Consider the following 17,790-nt stretch of genomic DNA (forward strand, 5'->3'; position numbering starts at 1 on the left):
GTCAGAGGAGACACTGATGTTGGCTCTCGTTGCTGATTGGAGTTTTATTATGGCGAGCCGTTTTAACATTTAATAGGTAGAAAGGATATTCATTAGAGATATCTGCAACGTCATTTTGCCTATAGTCAAAACTCTAATGTTATTCAAACATACTATGTCTGCTGCACTGCAGCCGTATGGGTTTTTACCGAACTATCCAAGTTAGCGAAAGCTAGATGCTTTGTTAGGCCGATATCCAATGGGAAGTCTTGATGAGCAACGTCATGCACAACAACTCTGACCTCATGATCAGGTTTGAGATATTTGTTACTGTTATTTAGGATAGTCAGAACTGAATTACAGATATCTTTAACTGTCCTTTTGACTAGTCACAATGACATTATAGATATCTGGAATAAGAATTCTGACTAGTCACAATGTAGTTGTAGATATCTCTAACGTTAATTCCTGATAGTCAAGTTTAGCTATTAAATGTTAAAACAGCTCGCCATACAGAAAATTCACAGCATTTCATTCATTACATGTTTACAAACTTTATAATCATTCTTTAAAGGTTTTATGAGCTGAAATGAGAGTTTAGATTTTGCAGAATGTTTCACTCAACATGTTGTTTTTAATTTGGTCCCAGTGTGATGATGATGATGATGATGATGATGATGATGATGATGATGATGATGATGATGATGTTGGGGATGGAATGTATTTCTCTATGACACTACCTGTCATTTCATCACATTGTGATGTCATCACATTCTCATGTCATCACATTCTCATGACATCACAGTGGGATGTCATCACATTGTGATGTCATCACATTCTCATGCCATCACACTGTGATGTCATCCCATTCTCATGTCATCACATTCTCATGACATCACACTCTGATGTCATCAGCTTTCCTTTTATGTTGGCTTTGAAGTTTTCATCCTTTGACATACGATTCTTATGAATAGACCAACACATTTAAATCTCACACACTTGCTGATATTGCTAGCTGACTGGTTACCAGTTGAATATTAACAATCGACGAGGTCGACTGCATAATTCACATCCCAATGGGACAAGCGTTATTGTTACCAAGCTCTACGGAGCTGGTGACCAAATTCCTAAAGATCGAAAAAGACTGGGAGGAAAAATACGAGGCTCTGACGGAGCTCTCAGAAAACCTTGTCATGAGAGAAGAGATCAGGGAGAAGGAACTACAACAGTTGGAGGACGACAACAAGGACCTCAAGGACAAGTTGGACCTCGCTGAGAAAGACAGCAAACAACAGGCTGAACTCCAGTGGAAGGTGAGCCAGTTGGAGCAACAGATGCACCAGAGGGACGCTGAAGTCTTGGATCTCATCAAGCAGAAGACGAGTCTCTCTGAGAAGCTTACTGAGACTAGAAAAATGCTGTTGGACAAAAGAGATGAACTCGTTGACTGCGAGGAAACCTGGGATCTCAAATACAGGAGACAGAATGTCAACTTCTATAAGATCCTGGAAGAGAAAAACCAGTTCTACATGACCAAAATCAAACAGTTGCTGGACGACAACGAGAACCTTGTGTACAAGTACAACAAAGACCTGGCGGAGAATAGCCAGAGCTGGGCGTCCACAGTCATAGAGATGCATCATGAGAAGACGCTACTGGAGGATATCTGTCTGGACATGAAGAAGAAAATGAGAGGATTCTTTTCTTGCAGCAGGACTGTGGATCGAGAGACAATGTTAACGAACATGAAAAGCAAAATGCTGAAGTCAAGGATGGTAAAGGTAAAGGAGAAGCAGGTAGCTGAGGTGAAGCAGGAAGCTGTGGTGAAGCAGGAAGCTGAGGTGAAGCAGGAAGCTGAGGTGAAGCAGGAAGCTGGGGTGGAACAGGGAGCGCAGCAGGATGAGATGGAGGAAACAAAGGAGCCGGAGAAGAAGAAGAAGGGTTTTCTTAGCTGGATGTTCAGAAAGAAAATGAGTGACTGGGAAGGTCAGGTACAGGAGTTCAACTCATGTTGGGCAACAGTAGAACGCTCTTACTCCACCGCTACTACAACCCCAACTCCCTCCACATCTACCTCACCTTCCTCTCTCAACCCCATCACCCTCTACGTCACCATCCTTGAGCCACCCCCAACTTCCTCCTCATCTACCTCAGGTTCCTCTCTCGACCTCCCTCTCAACCCCATCGCCCAATACTTCGCCCTCCTTAATCCACCCCCAACTTCCTCCTCATCTACCTCATCTTCCTCTCCCTCCCTCCCTCTCACCCCCATCGCCATCAAGGTCTCCACCCTTCCTCTACCCCCAACTCCCTCCTCATCTACCTCATCTTCCTCTCCCTCCCTCCCTCTCACCCCCACCGCCCGCTACTTCTCCATCCTTCCTCTACCCCCAACTCCCTCCTCATCTACCTCACCTCCCTCTCTCGACCTCCCTCACACCCCCATCACCCTCTACGTCTCCACCCTTCATCCAATCCCACCTCCCTCCTCATCTACCTCAGGTGTACTAGTATGAGGTACTTATCCATAGTAGGTGTGATACTTACAGTGGATGGAGGACCTGATACAACCCCACTTCAAAACACCCAAACTATCCCTTTAACTTTAGGGCGACATAGTGACTAAGTGATTAGCACTGTAACCTCATACAGACACAAACAGCTGTCCGGCTGTGTGGAGTTTGTATATTCTGCATGTGTCTGCGTGGGTTTTCTCCTGGTGCTCAGGAGATACACATATATATGTCTATATATGTGTTTATATATATGTACTGTGTATATATAATCATACAAATAACTATTATTAAAATAAAAAATAAATAATAACAGTCAAATACAATTTTGATATGTCTGTCTCTGTGAATAAATGTATACAATATAAATACAACTGTATGACATTATGGTGGCTATAAAGCAGAAGTACTGTTATCTGTTTAAGTTGTGATTTAAACAACGCTGAAGCTGATCAATAAAACGATCAATGTTATGTAATAAAAGATGTTCCAGATGGTATTTTAGGCGCTGGTTAACAACATGAGCCGGTTCTGTAATAAACAGTGATATTTTGCAGTAAAAACCATGTGACCTTTATGACTGAGGGGCTCGTGATTATTTTTAATATTATCATTATTTACTGGTAATTAAGTAAAAAATGTTTTATACATAAGAAACAATATTATAAAAGTATAAAAAATGTATGTAGGTGAATTATGTAAAGCAGCACATATCCTACCTGAATGTCAACACTACAGAAATACTTTGACCAAACTCACCTCTATACCTCTCTTATGTTCATTTTTTTAATCTGTACACAAACATAAAGCCATTGTGATTCAAATTAGTGAGGCTTTAGAGGTCAAAGGTCAAACTCTGGGTTTGAACCTGCAGTGGCCGGTGGATTCTCAGGTATCTCTGAAGTGATATCCGCAACTGAATTATGGCAAGTTGTGATTCCAGTTTCAGATATCCGCAATTGAATCCTGACAAGTCACAATGACGTTATAGATATCTGGAATAAGAATTCTGACTAGTCACAAAGTAATTAGGAAAAGTCATAATGCAGTTGTGGATATCTCTAATGTTAATTACGGTTAAATTCAGGTTAAAACGTCTTGCCATATAGTTTTATTGACTGGCTGTCTGGAGAAACTGTCGCAATGACCAATAACACAAAAAGAAACATATCAGTACTCACAGGATGTTCACAAAACTTTACAAAAATATATATTCTTCTTTCCCACATGGTACCAGTTTCACCAAACAACTAGTAGAGAGTGTTATACTGCTCTGTGTGTGTGTTACCAAACTCATCCAGAACAAACAATGACATCTTTAGTGAGTATCACGGTGCTACTCATTTTTTGTTGTGCATAGAGGGCATCAGACATATTGAACCGTTGGTCAGGGAGGGGGGGGGACAGGTTACAAAAACTTTACCAGAGGGAGACTTTTTGGATCCATCGACTGGATGCCTTAAAGTATCCTGGTCTTAATGAGGATATAGACTTTACATGCTTTCTGTGAGTAAATCATAAACAGTAAAACATATTCTATATATTTTTCTTCTCTCTGTGTAGGCTCCCATGTTTGTTTTGCAGCCTCCGCTGAAAAGGAGGAGTAGTTTCATTGATGATGGACATAAACTACTTGTTTCTGTGTTAGTTCTTTGTGATATTTGGTTGTTGATACCATATAGGTGAGGTCACATCCACTTTGTCTGTGTGTTTTAAGCCCTGACTATGTCCTACAGGGGTCGAAAACATGTTGGCTTTTTAAGGATTTAGCCACTACAATAAAAGCTTTATAATATATTTCCTTCCTCGTTGCCACTTGTTTTAGTATTTTGGAGTGCCTTCCTGTCCATCATGTTTTTTTTCCCTCGTTTTCCAAGAGCACCCGACTCGTTTTGCCTTACGGTTGAACACGCAGAGCAACCACGTTATCTCTGTTTCCATGTAAAAATTAAACTTGTTCAAATGTATATTTTCATGTTATTTAATTTTTTTATTATATATATTATTACACAATAAATGCATTAATCTCTCAATTTGGTATTTATCATGAGAGATTATAGAGTTTGGAATCTAACGGCACTTCTAGTAGTTATGAAACTCTGGCACATAGTGTTAAACGTCGCCTGGCAAAGGTTACATTTACATGTTATTGTCAATATATAGATTCTTATTTATTTATAGATTATTTTTGCCACATATACTGATCTATAAGTCGATAAATAACTTTCCTGCCGCCCACGCTCTGATTCTTAGAGAGGATCTGGGGATTTGAACCTGTTCAGACTGCAGGTCTGTTATGATGTCAGTATTGAATCATCACAAACTGCTGCAAAATGTCCTGCTGCGTAACGTCTGTGAGGCTGATCTAATAAAACTCATCTGTGTGATCACACACACACGCACACGCACACACACACACACACACACACACACACACACACACACTGTCCCTGAAAGTGATTCATCATTCTGAGATAAGCGAACAGAAATAGCACAATGACTCCATGTGTGTGTCGACCAATCGGGTAACGACCTCCTGGTGACATCACAGTGATGCAGAACCAGGGATAAACACTAGATGATGACGTAGATGAAACACACACACGTTGAGGATTTCATTTTTTTATTTACACAACTACTGCAAAATAATTTCAACCTTTACAACTATACTTTACTGGAATCTGATTCTGTTTAACATTTGATTTCGTATTTTCAAATGAAACAACTTGTAATGTATTATACATAAAAAGATATATGTAAATGTTTCATACATATACAGATTTCCTTCTTCATTGGTTTGCAAATAAAGTTATTCAAAAGAAAAAAATCACAGCAGGTTACACATTGAAAGGTTATCCTACATCATCCGGTTATGGAGGCTTTAAATGTTCATAACAAAGAAAATTATACAAAAACAGAAACTAAATCTCACACACTGCCTCGACAATAAAGAACATTATGAACTAAAAAAGACAAGTTACTCTAACTTCTAACTGTTTAAATTAACTTGTGTGTAAATACTCCACAATCTAAAAATGCTACTCCTTTTGTGTGACCCAGTGGAAACCTCCTTAAATAATAAAATCAATACTAAAATATTTACAATTAGAGTTCGTAAAATTCTCAGAAGACTTTAAAGCTCTTCTCCCCTCTAGCTGTGATGTCACGCGCTCTAGCTCTGAACATTACATCCAATACACACCCATTATAAATTCAGAAAAAGTCTGAAAACAGCATAAAACTTAAACTGTGATAATTCAAAGACTGTAAAAGACATCAGAAATCTGAATGTAAGTTTAATAGTCCAATAGTCTTGTAACCCGTTTAAAGTTTAAATGGTGTCTGTAGCTGAAAGTATGCGGGAGCAGTAGCATTTCAAAGTGGAGTATGTTTAAGAGGATTTGAAGATTTTCTCCATTGAGTTCCATGGTAAAAGCTTAATATTTTAAAAAGTATAAATGGTGGAAAAAAAAGTTGAATGTCAACACTAATGTCTACGGAAGCCCTGAAAGGCAAGCGAGAACATTTTTTTTAGGCAGATTTTTACTTTTTTTTTCTTTTCCTCTAAGAAAAAACAGGTGAAAAAGTAAAAAATGTAGGCAGATTTTTCGAAGTTACTTTTTTTCTTTTCCTCTTAGGGAAAACAGATTGTGTTTGTTGTTGTAATACTTGCTTCGACCACCAGAGGGCACCACTACTACTTTCTAAGTAGCATTCAGGTTTTCTTCAGGGTGAGATTTAATTTCTCCATGCACTCTAAACACAAGGTCTGTACAGACGTTTCAACGGCATTGTGTTGCTAGGCAACAGAAACTTTGAAAAATCAGCCTAAATTTTTTTCCACCTGTTTCCCCTAAGAGACAAAAAAAAAGTAAGTTAGAAAAATCGGCCTAAAAAAAATTGTCTCGCAAAAAATCTTGTAAAATCTTAATAGTCGTCATCCACGTCTGGTTAAAATCTTAATAGGCAATTCACCGCTATTGCTAAAGTATGGAAACAGCTTCTCAGGGAAAGTGTGTGTGAAGGTGAGTATGTGTGTGTTAGTATCAAGATCAGAGAACGAAAGCATTCCTCTGTTACAGTCCAGATTCACTCTGATCCTCTGGAGCTTCTTCAGCACTGGGAGGACGACTGGACTGCTTGATGATGGGAAGCCTTTATATCTACCTTTACAGAATCCTATTCTCCAGAGTCCAGACCATGTAATCCCTTTCCTCTGGACAGACTTGTTTGCCACACCCAGAAACCAGCATTTACTGTCTCCAACCTCAACGTCCCAGCTGTGAGTCCCTGAGTTAAAGCCCTCAGAGCCCAGGACAGGGTGTGAGGAGTCAAACCTCTCTGGATTATTAGGAAGTTTCTGTTTGTCTCCTCGTCTCACACTGGTCAGATCTTCAGACAGGATGAGTCCTGGTTCGGCAGTGTTTGGGTCCAGAATCACAGGAGTGTAGGAGACCATGTCCATCATCTTGTTCCAGATGTTGAAGGCGAGGTTGCCCAGGTGTTTGGCCTGGTCTATCAGAGTTCCTGAGAGCAGCTGTGGATCCTTCAACAGGGGGCGCTGCTGGACTCTTTCCACTGCAGCCTTGTAGTTGAGCAGGAATGAGACGTCTCCAGCTCTCAGCTCGTCCTCTGTTGCTCTAACTGTGTCTGAAAGAGCTGCTATCTCTTTGTTCAGAACCTCCATCTTCTCCTTCATCACCTGACTCTTCTGCTCCTCTTCCTCCCTCAGTGCTGCCATCCTGGCCTCCTCTTCCTCTTCTAGAAACTGGTGAAGCTTCTTAAACTGCTCCTTAATCTGCCTCTCAGTGTGTCGGGCCTGGACCTTCATGTGTTCTGCTGTTTCATCACAGTTTCCTTTAACTTGTTTGAAGAGCTTCAGTTTCTCCTGTAAGGGCTTCAGGGACTTCTGCAGCTCCTCTTTGTGATCCTGTGCAACTTCACTGATGGGTCTGAACCTGTGGTCGTTGTGTGTTTTTGAACACACGCAGATGACACACACCGGCTGCTGATGGTCCAGACAGAAGAGTTTGAGTTTCTCAGAGTGCAGACTGCAGAGAGTCTCTGAAGATCTCTCCAGTAAGACGGCCTCACACAGGTTCTTTAACGCCAAACTAACAGGTGGATCGCTCCTTGACGACCTCCTCTTACAAACTGGACACTCCTGTATTTGTTTCTCTCCCCACCAGTTCTGCAGGCAGTCTTTACAGAAGCTGTGGCTACACGACAGGACGACAGGATCTTTGAAGATGTCGTGGCAGACAGAACAGGAGAGATCCTCCTCTGGTATGGAAGCCATTGTGTTTGTAAAATGCTGAAAACAAAGCAGGCAGACAGCAAACTGCAAATCAGTCAGTCTGGCTTTTTATTCTATCAACTAGAGAGTTAACTGTAGTTTCCTTCTGTGGTGGTAAACTCACATTCAGTGTGTGAAGTCAGCAGCGGTTTGGAGCAGCAGTATCCCAGTTGTGTCCTCTCTCAGTGGAGGTTGTGAGATTACTATGAAGGCAAACGTCACTCCGTCTGTTTCTCTACAAGTGGAAAATGAAACTTTGCGTTTCCTGAGTTGTTTCCAGTGAGTCAAGCGAAGGGGTGGAACTTCATATGTTGTAAATGCTCAGCTGATAACTGTGCCAGAGCAAAGGTTCATCTTGTGGCTCCAGGTGGGTGAGGTGCATTAGACTTGTACTGTAATGTGTAATCACAACCTACCTGGTTTGACTCCCGTCGGATCTTTGTTTCATGTTTTTCTCCCGTCATTTCCAGTCTTCTTATCACCAGAGACTACAAAACAAATCATGCTGGACAGATTGTTTCAGAGTCATCAGTCTCTTAGTGACATTGACAAGTTGGTCGCCTGATGGAGGTCAGAATTTGGCCTTTCGTTGTTTGGTGACGTGTCAAAACTTGAGTTGAATTGTAATTGTGATGAACTTTGGATGCTGCTGAAGTGAAGTCATGCAGTCGAACCGGTTCTGTTAAAACAAGTTCACATTGTTCTGTCACACTGGCGCTGAAAGAACATCACCCTTATTAATGTATGTGCCTGATTTAGAAACTACACTGACTGATCATCTAATACAGCCAGAAAAAAATGTAAAAGAACCATTCACTACTGTCCTTAATGTACGTTACAGTTGAACTAATGAGGCTGCAACTTATTTCTCTGGAGGACGGGACTTGCCAAAATAAAAAATAAACTGGACACTCCTGTATTTGTTTCTCTCCCCACCAGTTCTGCAGGCAGTCTTTACAGAAGCTGTGGCTACACGACAGGACGACAGGATCTTTGGAGATGTCGTGGCAGACAGAACAGGAGAGATCCTCCTCTGGTATGGAAGCCATTGTGTTTGTAAAATGCTGAAAACAAAGCAGGCAGACAGCAAACTGCAAATCAGTCAGTCTGGCTTTTTATTCTATCAACTAGAGAGTTAACTGTAGTTTCCTTCTGTGGTGGTAAACTCACATTCAGTGTGTGAAGTCAGCAGCGGTTTGGAGCAGCAGTATCCCAGTTTTGTCCTCTCTCAGTGGAGGTTGTGAAAGTGGAAAATGAAACTTTGCGTTTCCTGATTTATTTCCAGTGAGTCAAGCGAAGGGTTGGAACTTTTCCAGTCTTCTTATCACCAGAGGCTACAAAACAAATCATGCTGGACAGATTGTTTCAGAGTCATCAGTCTCTTAGTGACATTGACAAGTTGGTTGCCTGATGGAGGTCAGAATTTGGCCTTTTGTTGTTTGGTGACGTGTCAAAACTTGAGTTGAATTGTAATTGTGATGAACTTTGGATGCTGCTGAAGTGAAGTCATGCAGTCGAACCGGTTCTGTTAAAACAAGTTCACATTGTTCTGTCACACTGGCGCTGAAAGAACATCACCCTTATTAATGTATGTGCCTGATTTAGAAACTACACTGACTGATCATCTAATACAGCCAGTCCTTAATGTACGTTACAGTTGAACTAATGAGGCTGCAACTTATTTTCTATGGAGGACGGAACTTGCCATAATAAAAAATAAATGAATAAATAAATGACTCAAAAAATAAATAAATAGCATATAGCCAATTTATGCACTTTGACCCATGCTCTGACTCCATGACACACGTTGAGTGACAGACCCCTCATTTTCATAGTGAGGCAGAAATGCATAAAGAAATGTATAAGGAAAAGAATACAGAAATAAATAAGTTTGAGGAAATAAATAAGGGGTGAAATGCAAAGAGAAAATTGTGCATAAATAAATACATTTAACAATAAACATAATATAAATAAAAAATAAATGCAAAAATAAATGAATAAATAAAAATTAAGTGCAAAAATAAATAAATACATTCTAAAAATAAATACATAGATAAGTAAAAGGGAAAATTAAACTGAAGAGTAAATAAATAAATAAGGGAATTAATACAAAGATAAATAAATAAAGAAGCGAATTAAAACAAATATCAATTTATGTCACGTTTGATCAATTAATTAATGGCCACATTCATTTTCAATATTATTTTTGCTACATTTAATGACATATTTATTTATTTATGGAGTCATTTATTTATTCATGCATTTATTGTGGATTTTGGCAGGTTCCGTCCTCCGTACAGTGCGTGCGATATTGACCGAGAAAGTTAAATTCTAAGGAGCCGTGCCAGCAGTGCCTACATGTACCAGGATGCATTGCACGGGAGCTTCTGAGGCCCAGAGGGTCCCCACCAGCCATACCCTCTTGCACAGCTAATGCAGCCTCAGCTTCTCTCCGCTGCCTTCCTTCGGCAGTATACTTTGGCTCTAATAAATACTGCTGAATATCCGAGTCAGCTAAAACACGGTGAAATGTTTTTGTTTTATCAGCTTCTCTGTCTTCTAGTTTTGTGTCAAAGTCCATGTTGTCTCACTGCCTGGTTGGTTGGTGATCAGAGACAGAACACAACAACCACCTGGTGACATCACAGTGAAGCAGAAATAACTACGGATAAACACTAGATGACGACGTAGATGAAACACACATTTCATATTTCTATCTGAAGTGGAAACATTCAGGATTTTATTTATACAATTGCAGCAAAGACATTCCAATTTATACAACTGTATTACACTAGAACTTATTTGGTTTAACATTTGGTTTTTCAAACAAAACAACTCGTAATGTATTATACATAAAAATGTATAAATAAATGTTACTGATATAACGCATCTCAGTCATGGTGCAGCAGTGTGAACAACTTCAACTGTGCACTCGCTCAGTGGAGTATTTAAGGTATTTAATATATAAGGCGATCATACATCATCCGTTATGGAGGCTTTAAATGACATCATAACAAAGAAAATTATACATTATAAACTAAAAAAAGACAATTTACTCTAACTGCAGTATTTCTATTCTGATGTTGATAAGAAAATGACTGAAACATAATGATCTTAAACTATTATACACCACTAGTGATACTTAGAAAACACTTAACTTCTGAGTATCTCTGCTCCTTATGTGTGACACAGTGGAAAACCTCATTAAAATAATTAAAAAACAATACTAAACTGTTTACAATGAGAGGAAAAGCAGAGACAACGTTAGTTTCTTAATCACCGGCATCACAAAAAAATCTGAACACAAAAATAAGACAAACTGAGTGACAAAGTAGAATTAAAATCATTTTCATCGGTACAGTTTTCACATTATCTATTTCAGTTCTCCTGATTGACTATTCATTAAGGGTCAAATACAATAAAATAGCATTAGATTAAAAGAGATGGAACCAACTGATTGCTGTACTGTATGTGTGTTATCATCATCCTTAGTATCCAAAATCACTGTAGCCTCTGTCGTCGTCATCCACGTCTGGTAAAATGTTAATAGGCAATTCATCTCTATTGCTAAAGTATGGAAACAGCTTCTCAGTGATAGTGCATGTAAAGGTGTGTATGTGTGTGTTAGTATCAGGATCAGAGAACGACAGTTTTCCTCTGTTCCAGTCCAGATTGACTCTGATCCTCTGGAGCTTCTCCATCACTGGGAGGACGACTGGTTTGACTGATGGAGGGAAGGCTTTATATTTACCATTAGATAATCCTATTCTCCAGATTCCAGACTGTATCTTCCATTTCCTCCCTACAGACTCTGCTGCCACACCCAGAGACCAGCATGTACTGTCTCCAACCTCAACGTCCCAGCTGTGAGTCCCTGAGTTAAAGCCCTCAGAGCCCAGGACAGGGTGAAAGTAATCAAACCTCTCCGGGTTTTCAGGAAGTTTCTGTTTGTCTCCTCGTTTCACACTGGTCAGATCTTCAGACAGGATGAGGTCTGGACCAGCAGTGTTTGGATCCAGAATCAGAGGAGTGTAGGAGACCATGTCCTTCATCTTTTTCCAGATGTTGAAGCTGAGGTTACCCAAGTGTTTGGCCTGGTCTATCAGAGCTCCTGAGAGCAGCTGTGGATCCTCCAACAGGGGGCGCTGCTGGACTCTTTCCACTGCAGCCTTGTAGTTGAGCAGGAATGAGACGTCTCCAGCTCTCAGCTCGTCCTCTGTGGCTCTGACTGTGTCTGAAAGAACTGCTATCTCTTTGCTCAGAACCTCCATCTTCTCCTTCATCACCTGACTCTTCTGCTCCTCTTCCTCCCTCAGAGCTGACATCCTGGCCTCCTCTTCCTCTTCTAGAAACTGGTGAAGCTTCTTAAACTGCTCCTTAATCTGCCTCTCAGTGTGTCGGGCCTGGACCTTCAGGTGTTCTGCTGTTTGGTCAGAGTTTCCTTTAACTTGTTTGAAGAGCTTCAGTTTGTCCTGTAAGAGCTTCAGGGACTTCTGCAGCTCCTCTCTGTGATCCTGTACAGCTTCATCGATGGGTCTGAACTTGTGGTCGTTGTGTGTTTTTGAATCTCTGCAGACGAGACACACCGGCTGCTGATGGTCCAGACAGAAGAGTTTGAGTTTCTCAGAGTGCAGACTGCAGAGAGTCTCTGAAGACCTCTCCAGTGAGACGGCCTCACACAGGTTCTTTAACGCCAAGTTTCGAGGTGGATCACTCCTTGACGACCTCCTCTTACAAACTGGACACTCCTGTATTTGTTTCCCTCCCCACCAGCTCTGCAGGCAGTCTTTACAGAAGCTGTGGCTACACGACAGGATGACAGGATCTTTGAAGATGTCCTGGCAGATAGGACAGGAGAGATCCTCCTCTGGTGCTGAAGCCATTTGCAGAACAATCAAACAGGAGGAAAACCTGCTGGTAGTGATGTTACTTGATGTGCCGAGGCTTCGGAGCGTGTGTCGAGTAATCCAGGAAGTGTTCTGTGAAGCGCGCGTCGAGGCTTGTATCGTTTTAGACCAATGACGTCATTGAAGATGCCCGAAGCCGAAATACAGTTGAGAACTTATTAATCCATGTATAAAAACGAATAATGTCTCCCAGCTATCATTTTCCTTTAGTTACACAAGCACATTCACTGCCCTGTGCCCGCTTAAACCTCTGCCACATTATCTGGAGGATATGTGCCTGTTTTACACTCTTTGACTGACAGGTGGTTTCAAGTCCAGATGAAGTCCAGATGAAGCCTCGAGAGATGAACCCTTTAGTGGACCAATTTGCTGGAGAACTTCAGTTCTTCATGAAGCCTAATCACGCCATCACTACCTGCTGGTGTGGTTCCCTCCCTCTTTTGGAGCGGTCTCTTGAAGTTACTTTTACGTTTAATCTGTGTTATTCCTCAACTGGACACGTTAATAATCCAATATCAGTATTCTGTCTTGTAGTTGTCAGTTTCGGTTCGTTCGTTGGGTGGAAAAACAAAAAAAACACGGACTTTGATTGGCTGCTTGAGAGGGGGCGGGATCTAAGCGTCTGAGTGAACTCACGTCTGATTGGCTTGCCTGAGCTGCCTGTCTCTCTAGCAGCCAATCAGCACGCCTGTATTCAAACATCACATCTGCTCACAGACAGATGTTGTGTTGTAGGTGAGCCTCGTCGCTTTTTATTTCTAAATGATAATTAATGTTTGTCAGAGGAACTGTTACCAACTCACGAGGAAGACTGTGTGTTTATATCAATCCACAGTATATAACCTGAGAGCTTTATAGCGTTTTTTCGCCTTATTAGCTAACTGTTGTGTGTATATATTATATTATATTATAATAGAAAGCTTTATTGTCATCGTATTTAATACAACGAGATTCACAGTTGCCACTTCTGGTCAGTGCTTTAAAACAAATACTTGACAAGACTAAACGAGGCAGATAAAACATATAACAGGTAAAACACACACAGTTATAAAGTAAATAAAACAGGTAAAGTAGATGTAATAAATAAATATAAACAGAAGAGTTACACTAGAGGAATAAAATATAAAAATAGATGTAATGTAAACAGAGGTAATTGCACTTGTAAAATAGGTAGGGTAGATGTAATAAATAAAATGTAAACAAAGTTGCACTTGAGGTGTATATTGCATCAAGGATATATTGCACAGATAAATGTATTCACATTCAGTGTATTAATATTGCACAGATTTATTGTTTGTTCAGTGTCTTTATGGCCCAGGGAAAGAAATTGTTCGCTGTCACGCCGGTTATACAAGTACAATCGTGTGAAATACTTTTTGCTGGGAAGCTGCATTAAAAATAATAAGTTATATTACAATTATAAAAGGAAATACTTTGTACAAGGCATATTAAGAACATATACATATCAGGAAGTATGAATGTACATATAATAATAATAAATTGGATTTATATAGCGCCTTTCAGGAACCCATGGACGCTTTACAAAGGGGGCACACAAAATCATACTAATAAATAACACAGAGGAGAAACTATAGCTAAGTAATTAAAAGAGTGATGTGTAAGAAGAGTCAGCTGAGATCAGCTATATATAAGAAATACTTTGTACAAGGCATATTAAGAACATACGCAGGCATATTAAGAACATATACAGTATAAGATATATTTTTGTGTGTGTTCAATACTTGCAGATGCAGCTGCGGCACAGACTGATAATAAAAACAGAGTCAGGTTGTAGAAGTTGGACTACAAATGTAAAGTTGATCAGCTGAGAAGTTGAATGCATCCTGTGACTCAGGAGGAATTGATGCTATAACGTTACAGGATATTCATTAGAGATATCTGCAACGTCATTTTGACTAGTCAAAACTCTAATTCAAGATATCTGTAATTACATTTTGACTAGTATGATTCAAACTACTGTTGCCATTCATGTGTATGGGGTTTCTCTTACGAATATACAAGTGTGATTTCTGTGGACTTGAAAAAGAGAGTATTTCACATCTATTCTTTCACTGTATATATACAATCCAATTCAATCCGAATTTATTTATAAAGCACAGCATCAGTAACTGATATCCAATAAGGGGGCGTGTCGGTTGGTAAAAGACTTCCGTGGAGGATACACTGGTGTATCCTCGCTCATAGCTCCTCCGGCAAGCCTCCTCCATCCTCGATCCTCGCTCCTCGATTCACAAATAAGAGCTTTGGGACGGTCTTCAAGATGGCGCACCAGAACAACTTCCGGTTCAAGCGAGGATCGAGGAGCGAGGAAACGAAAATTAAGAGCTTTGGGACGTACCCAATGCGTTCCGGAGCTTTGGAGCTGCAACTGCAAAGGCTCGGTCACCCCTGAGCTTCAACCTCGACCTCGGGACAGTCAGAAGCCACTGGTCAGTTGATCCGAGGGTCCTCGATAAAAGATGTGGTTTTAAAAGATCAGAGAGATAGGTCGGAGCTTGCCCATTAAATGATTTATATGTCAATAATAAAATCTAAAAATCAATCCTAAAACGCACAGGGAGCCAGTGAAGTGAAGCCAGAATCGGGGTGATGTGCTCATGTTTACGTGTACCAGTTAAAAGACAAGCTGCCTCGTTCAAGAATACAAGAATGTTCTGGATGGATGGAGCCAACTTTCTACAAAAGAAAGTTAAGATGAATGTGGATTAAATATGTTTAATGTAAGCCACCTTTCCCTGCACTTTATTTATGACTTCAAACAGTATAGCACCATCATACCCAATATTAAAAACAAAAAAGCCATTAAGACTTTTAAATTATTAAATGATTATAATATGATGTATGTTTATAACATAAACTCTGGCATTATGAAATGTATATGTCATTATTTTTGTTTTGTCTTGTTTTTTTTGTTCAACTGTCTATGTACAGTATCTGTACCTCTGTCAATGAGCATGAGTTCAACAAAGAAAGCGTTATAAAAAAAATTTCAAATTCAGTTGCGGAAATCTACAATTTAATTCTGATTCGTCATAATTCCAGTTCAAGATATCTTTAATTCCCCTCAATTGTAGATATCTACATTGTCCTTTTTTAGATATCTGAAATTAAATTGTGTGTAGTCAGAATGTAGATATCTCTAACTGGAGTTAGGGATAGTCTAAATGTAATTACAGATATCTAGAATTAGAGTTGTGACTAGGTGAAATGACATTGCAGATATCTGTAATTACGTCAGAAAGGGGGGGAGGGTGGGGGAGCGTTGTGATTAAAATGAGGTTGTAGCTCGTTGTTGCCCTCGTTGGTGTTTTAACTGTTTCTCTTATGAGTTATTGATCCAGGAAGTTTGAATCTGTAAATATTTAATATACAAATACAGGCTGCTTATACAGTACTACAGCCTCTGTAAGACACTCCAGTCCAGATGTTAGATTGGTCTGAATTTTCTCAGATCAAACTACAGTATTATGCCAACACAGCCTTTGATGGTGTACAGTTGTTTGCCAAATAAAAAAATAGAATGATTCCTCTAGTCTCATGCCTTTTCTTTCATCCTGTTATGAACCTAGTTCAAAGCAATTGTTTTTTTATTCATATTAGTTCAATTAGAAATACTTAATAGAATTCAGTTTACAAAAATGGGTTCTATGGGTACCCACGAGTCTCCTCTTTACAGACATGCACACTTTATGATAATCACATATAAATGTGTTATTGTCTCCTATTCTAAAATGGTATGTTTGAATATTTCTGCATACTGGGGTCCCTAAACAGTCTTGAATTACATAAATTGGGTATCACTGTAAAGCTGAGACTCTTGTGGATCCAATGAGCCCAACTGTATTCACGTGAGATGATGTTAGTCCCCATAGGAGACATTTCATTGTAGTGAAATGTTACCTCATTGTATAAAATGACCTGTGGTGACCTCTAGGATGATCACAGCCTCATGAAACTTTACAGCCACAAACTAGAGACCTAGAGCATTCAGAGGATGGATGGCTTTCCTAGATAGATTGACAATAAGGGGGTTTCTGAGCAGTTTACTCAACAGAAGTGCTCACCATCCAATCACAGAAAAATGCAATTCTTGCAGAAATCTCCAAATGTAAAAAGTTTCTAATCCCAAATCACAGCATGGCTTTTTCTATGGTGTTCCTCAAGGTCTTGGTGTCTTAATGTGGCATTTTGGAGGGATTATTGATCATTTTTATCAATTCTCCAGTGGTAAAAAATGGTTAAATTTATCACCAAGTCTGTGTAACAAATGGTATCAACCCAAAAATAGCTGCAATAACTTATGAGACATAATAGAGCATGGGGATGGTACTTTTATTCAAGCAAATGGTTTTGCATCCACAGATGAAGTTGGGCCATATAAAACATTAAACAGACTGTCTTTGCAAATATGAAGCTTTCCAGTCCACAGTTTTAGAAACCAAACCTGTATTAGAAACCAGTAAGAGTGGTCTGCTGTGCTCTCTGGTGGTGCAGAGTGGAAGTGCAGCTGGTGCAACACTGGTGCAACACACCTGACGCACAGATTTGTGCAGAGTCACTGTGATATGGGCGCTGAATCATTGAACAGCTGCCTCACTGAGAGAGAGAGTGTTTATCTCCTTGGATATGTGGGTTAGTCTGACTCACCTCGGTGACAGCATGTGTGTAACGATGACTAAACACCTTAGATGTGGACCGACTCATCTGTCTCTCGCGCTCTCTCTCTCTCTGTTAGAAGTGAATCTGACTCTACCGGCCTGTAAACAGTCTGATCTCAACACAATAACATGTGATTTACTGGATGGAGTGTTTGTGTAATTCAAATCCCTCACCTTCCACCTGTTGCCCGCAAGCATCAGTTGACTCACAACACACAGCAGGTGAGGAAAAGAAAAGAAAGAGAAAGAAGAGGCTGAATAGAAAGATGTCTGAATGATTGTTGAGGGGATCAAAAGGAGCGATGAGTCACTCCTTTAGTCTCTGCTGGTGACATTAGATACGTTCAACTTTCACCTAAAGACCTCTTATGCTGCATTCACAGCAAGAGCGTAGCAAGTTTTCGCGAGTTGGACCG

The 17,790-nt window shown here is 40.0% G+C and overlaps 3 protein-coding genes across 4 annotated transcripts; 1 reads left to right on the forward strand and 2 right to left on the reverse strand.

The window, feature by feature from the left end:
• The first annotated feature begins 844 nt into the window (after positions 1-844).
• Positions 845-2,495, forward strand: LOC119484668 (probable serine/threonine-protein kinase irlD). Its single transcript, XM_037763650.1, has 2 exons — positions 845-1,775; positions 1,848-2,495. The coding sequence occupies exons 1-2, from the start codon at positions 1,056-1,058 to the stop codon at positions 2,493-2,495; spliced, it is 1,368 nt and encodes a 455-aa protein (XP_037619578.1). The 5' UTR covers positions 845-1,055.
• A 3,627-nt stretch (positions 2,496-6,122) lies between these two features.
• Positions 6,123-8,070, reverse strand: LOC119498523 (tripartite motif-containing protein 35-like). Of its 2 annotated transcripts, none has more exons than XM_037787470.1 (2): positions 7,913-8,070; positions 6,123-7,806 (listed from the first exon to the last, which is right to left on the reverse strand). In XM_037787470.1, the coding sequence occupies exon 2, from the start codon at positions 7,789-7,791 to the stop codon at positions 6,430-6,432; it is 1,362 nt and encodes a 453-aa protein (XP_037643398.1). In that variant the 5' UTR covers positions 7,792-7,806; positions 7,913-8,070; the 3' UTR covers positions 6,123-6,429. The 2 variants fall into 2 exon arrangements, with proteins under 2 accessions (XP_037643398.1, XP_037643400.1); XM_037787472.1 differs by having other exon boundaries at positions 6,123-7,833.
• On the reverse strand, positions 6,445-13,244 carry LOC119498512 (nuclear factor 7, ovary-like). Its single transcript, XM_037787469.1, has 2 exons — positions 11,169-13,244; positions 6,445-6,488 (listed from the first exon to the last, which is right to left on the reverse strand). The coding sequence occupies exon 1, from the start codon at positions 12,669-12,671 to the stop codon at positions 11,277-11,279; it is 1,395 nt and encodes a 464-aa protein (XP_037643397.1). The 5' UTR covers positions 12,672-13,244; the 3' UTR covers positions 6,445-6,488; positions 11,169-11,276.
• Between the last annotated feature and the right edge of the window lie 4,546 nt (positions 13,245-17,790).

Source organism: Sebastes umbrosus, chromosome 1 (assembly GCF_015220745.1).
Source record: "Sebastes umbrosus isolate fSebUmb1 chromosome 1, fSebUmb1.pri, whole genome shotgun sequence".
Lineage (NCBI taxonomy): Eukaryota > Metazoa > Chordata > Actinopteri > Perciformes > Sebastidae > Sebastes > Sebastes umbrosus.

Bases quoted from the DNA above. Each gene is read 5' to 3' on its own strand.
- LOC119484668 (XM_037763650.1), top strand. From the start codon at position 1,056: ATGGGACAAGCGTTATTGTTACCAAGCTCTACGGAGCTGGTGACCAAA. The intron at 1,776-1,847 runs GTAGCTGAGGTG...GAGGTGAAGCAG, and splicing joins TAAAGGTAAAGGAGAAGCAG to GAAGCTGGGGTGGAACAGGG.
- LOC119498523 (XM_037787470.1), bottom strand. From the start codon at position 7,791: ATGGCTTCCATACCAGAGGAGGATCTCTCCTGTTCTGTCTGCCACGAC.
- LOC119498512 (XM_037787469.1), bottom strand. From the start codon at position 12,671: ATGGCTTCAGCACCAGAGGAGGATCTCTCCTGTCCTATCTGCCAGGAC.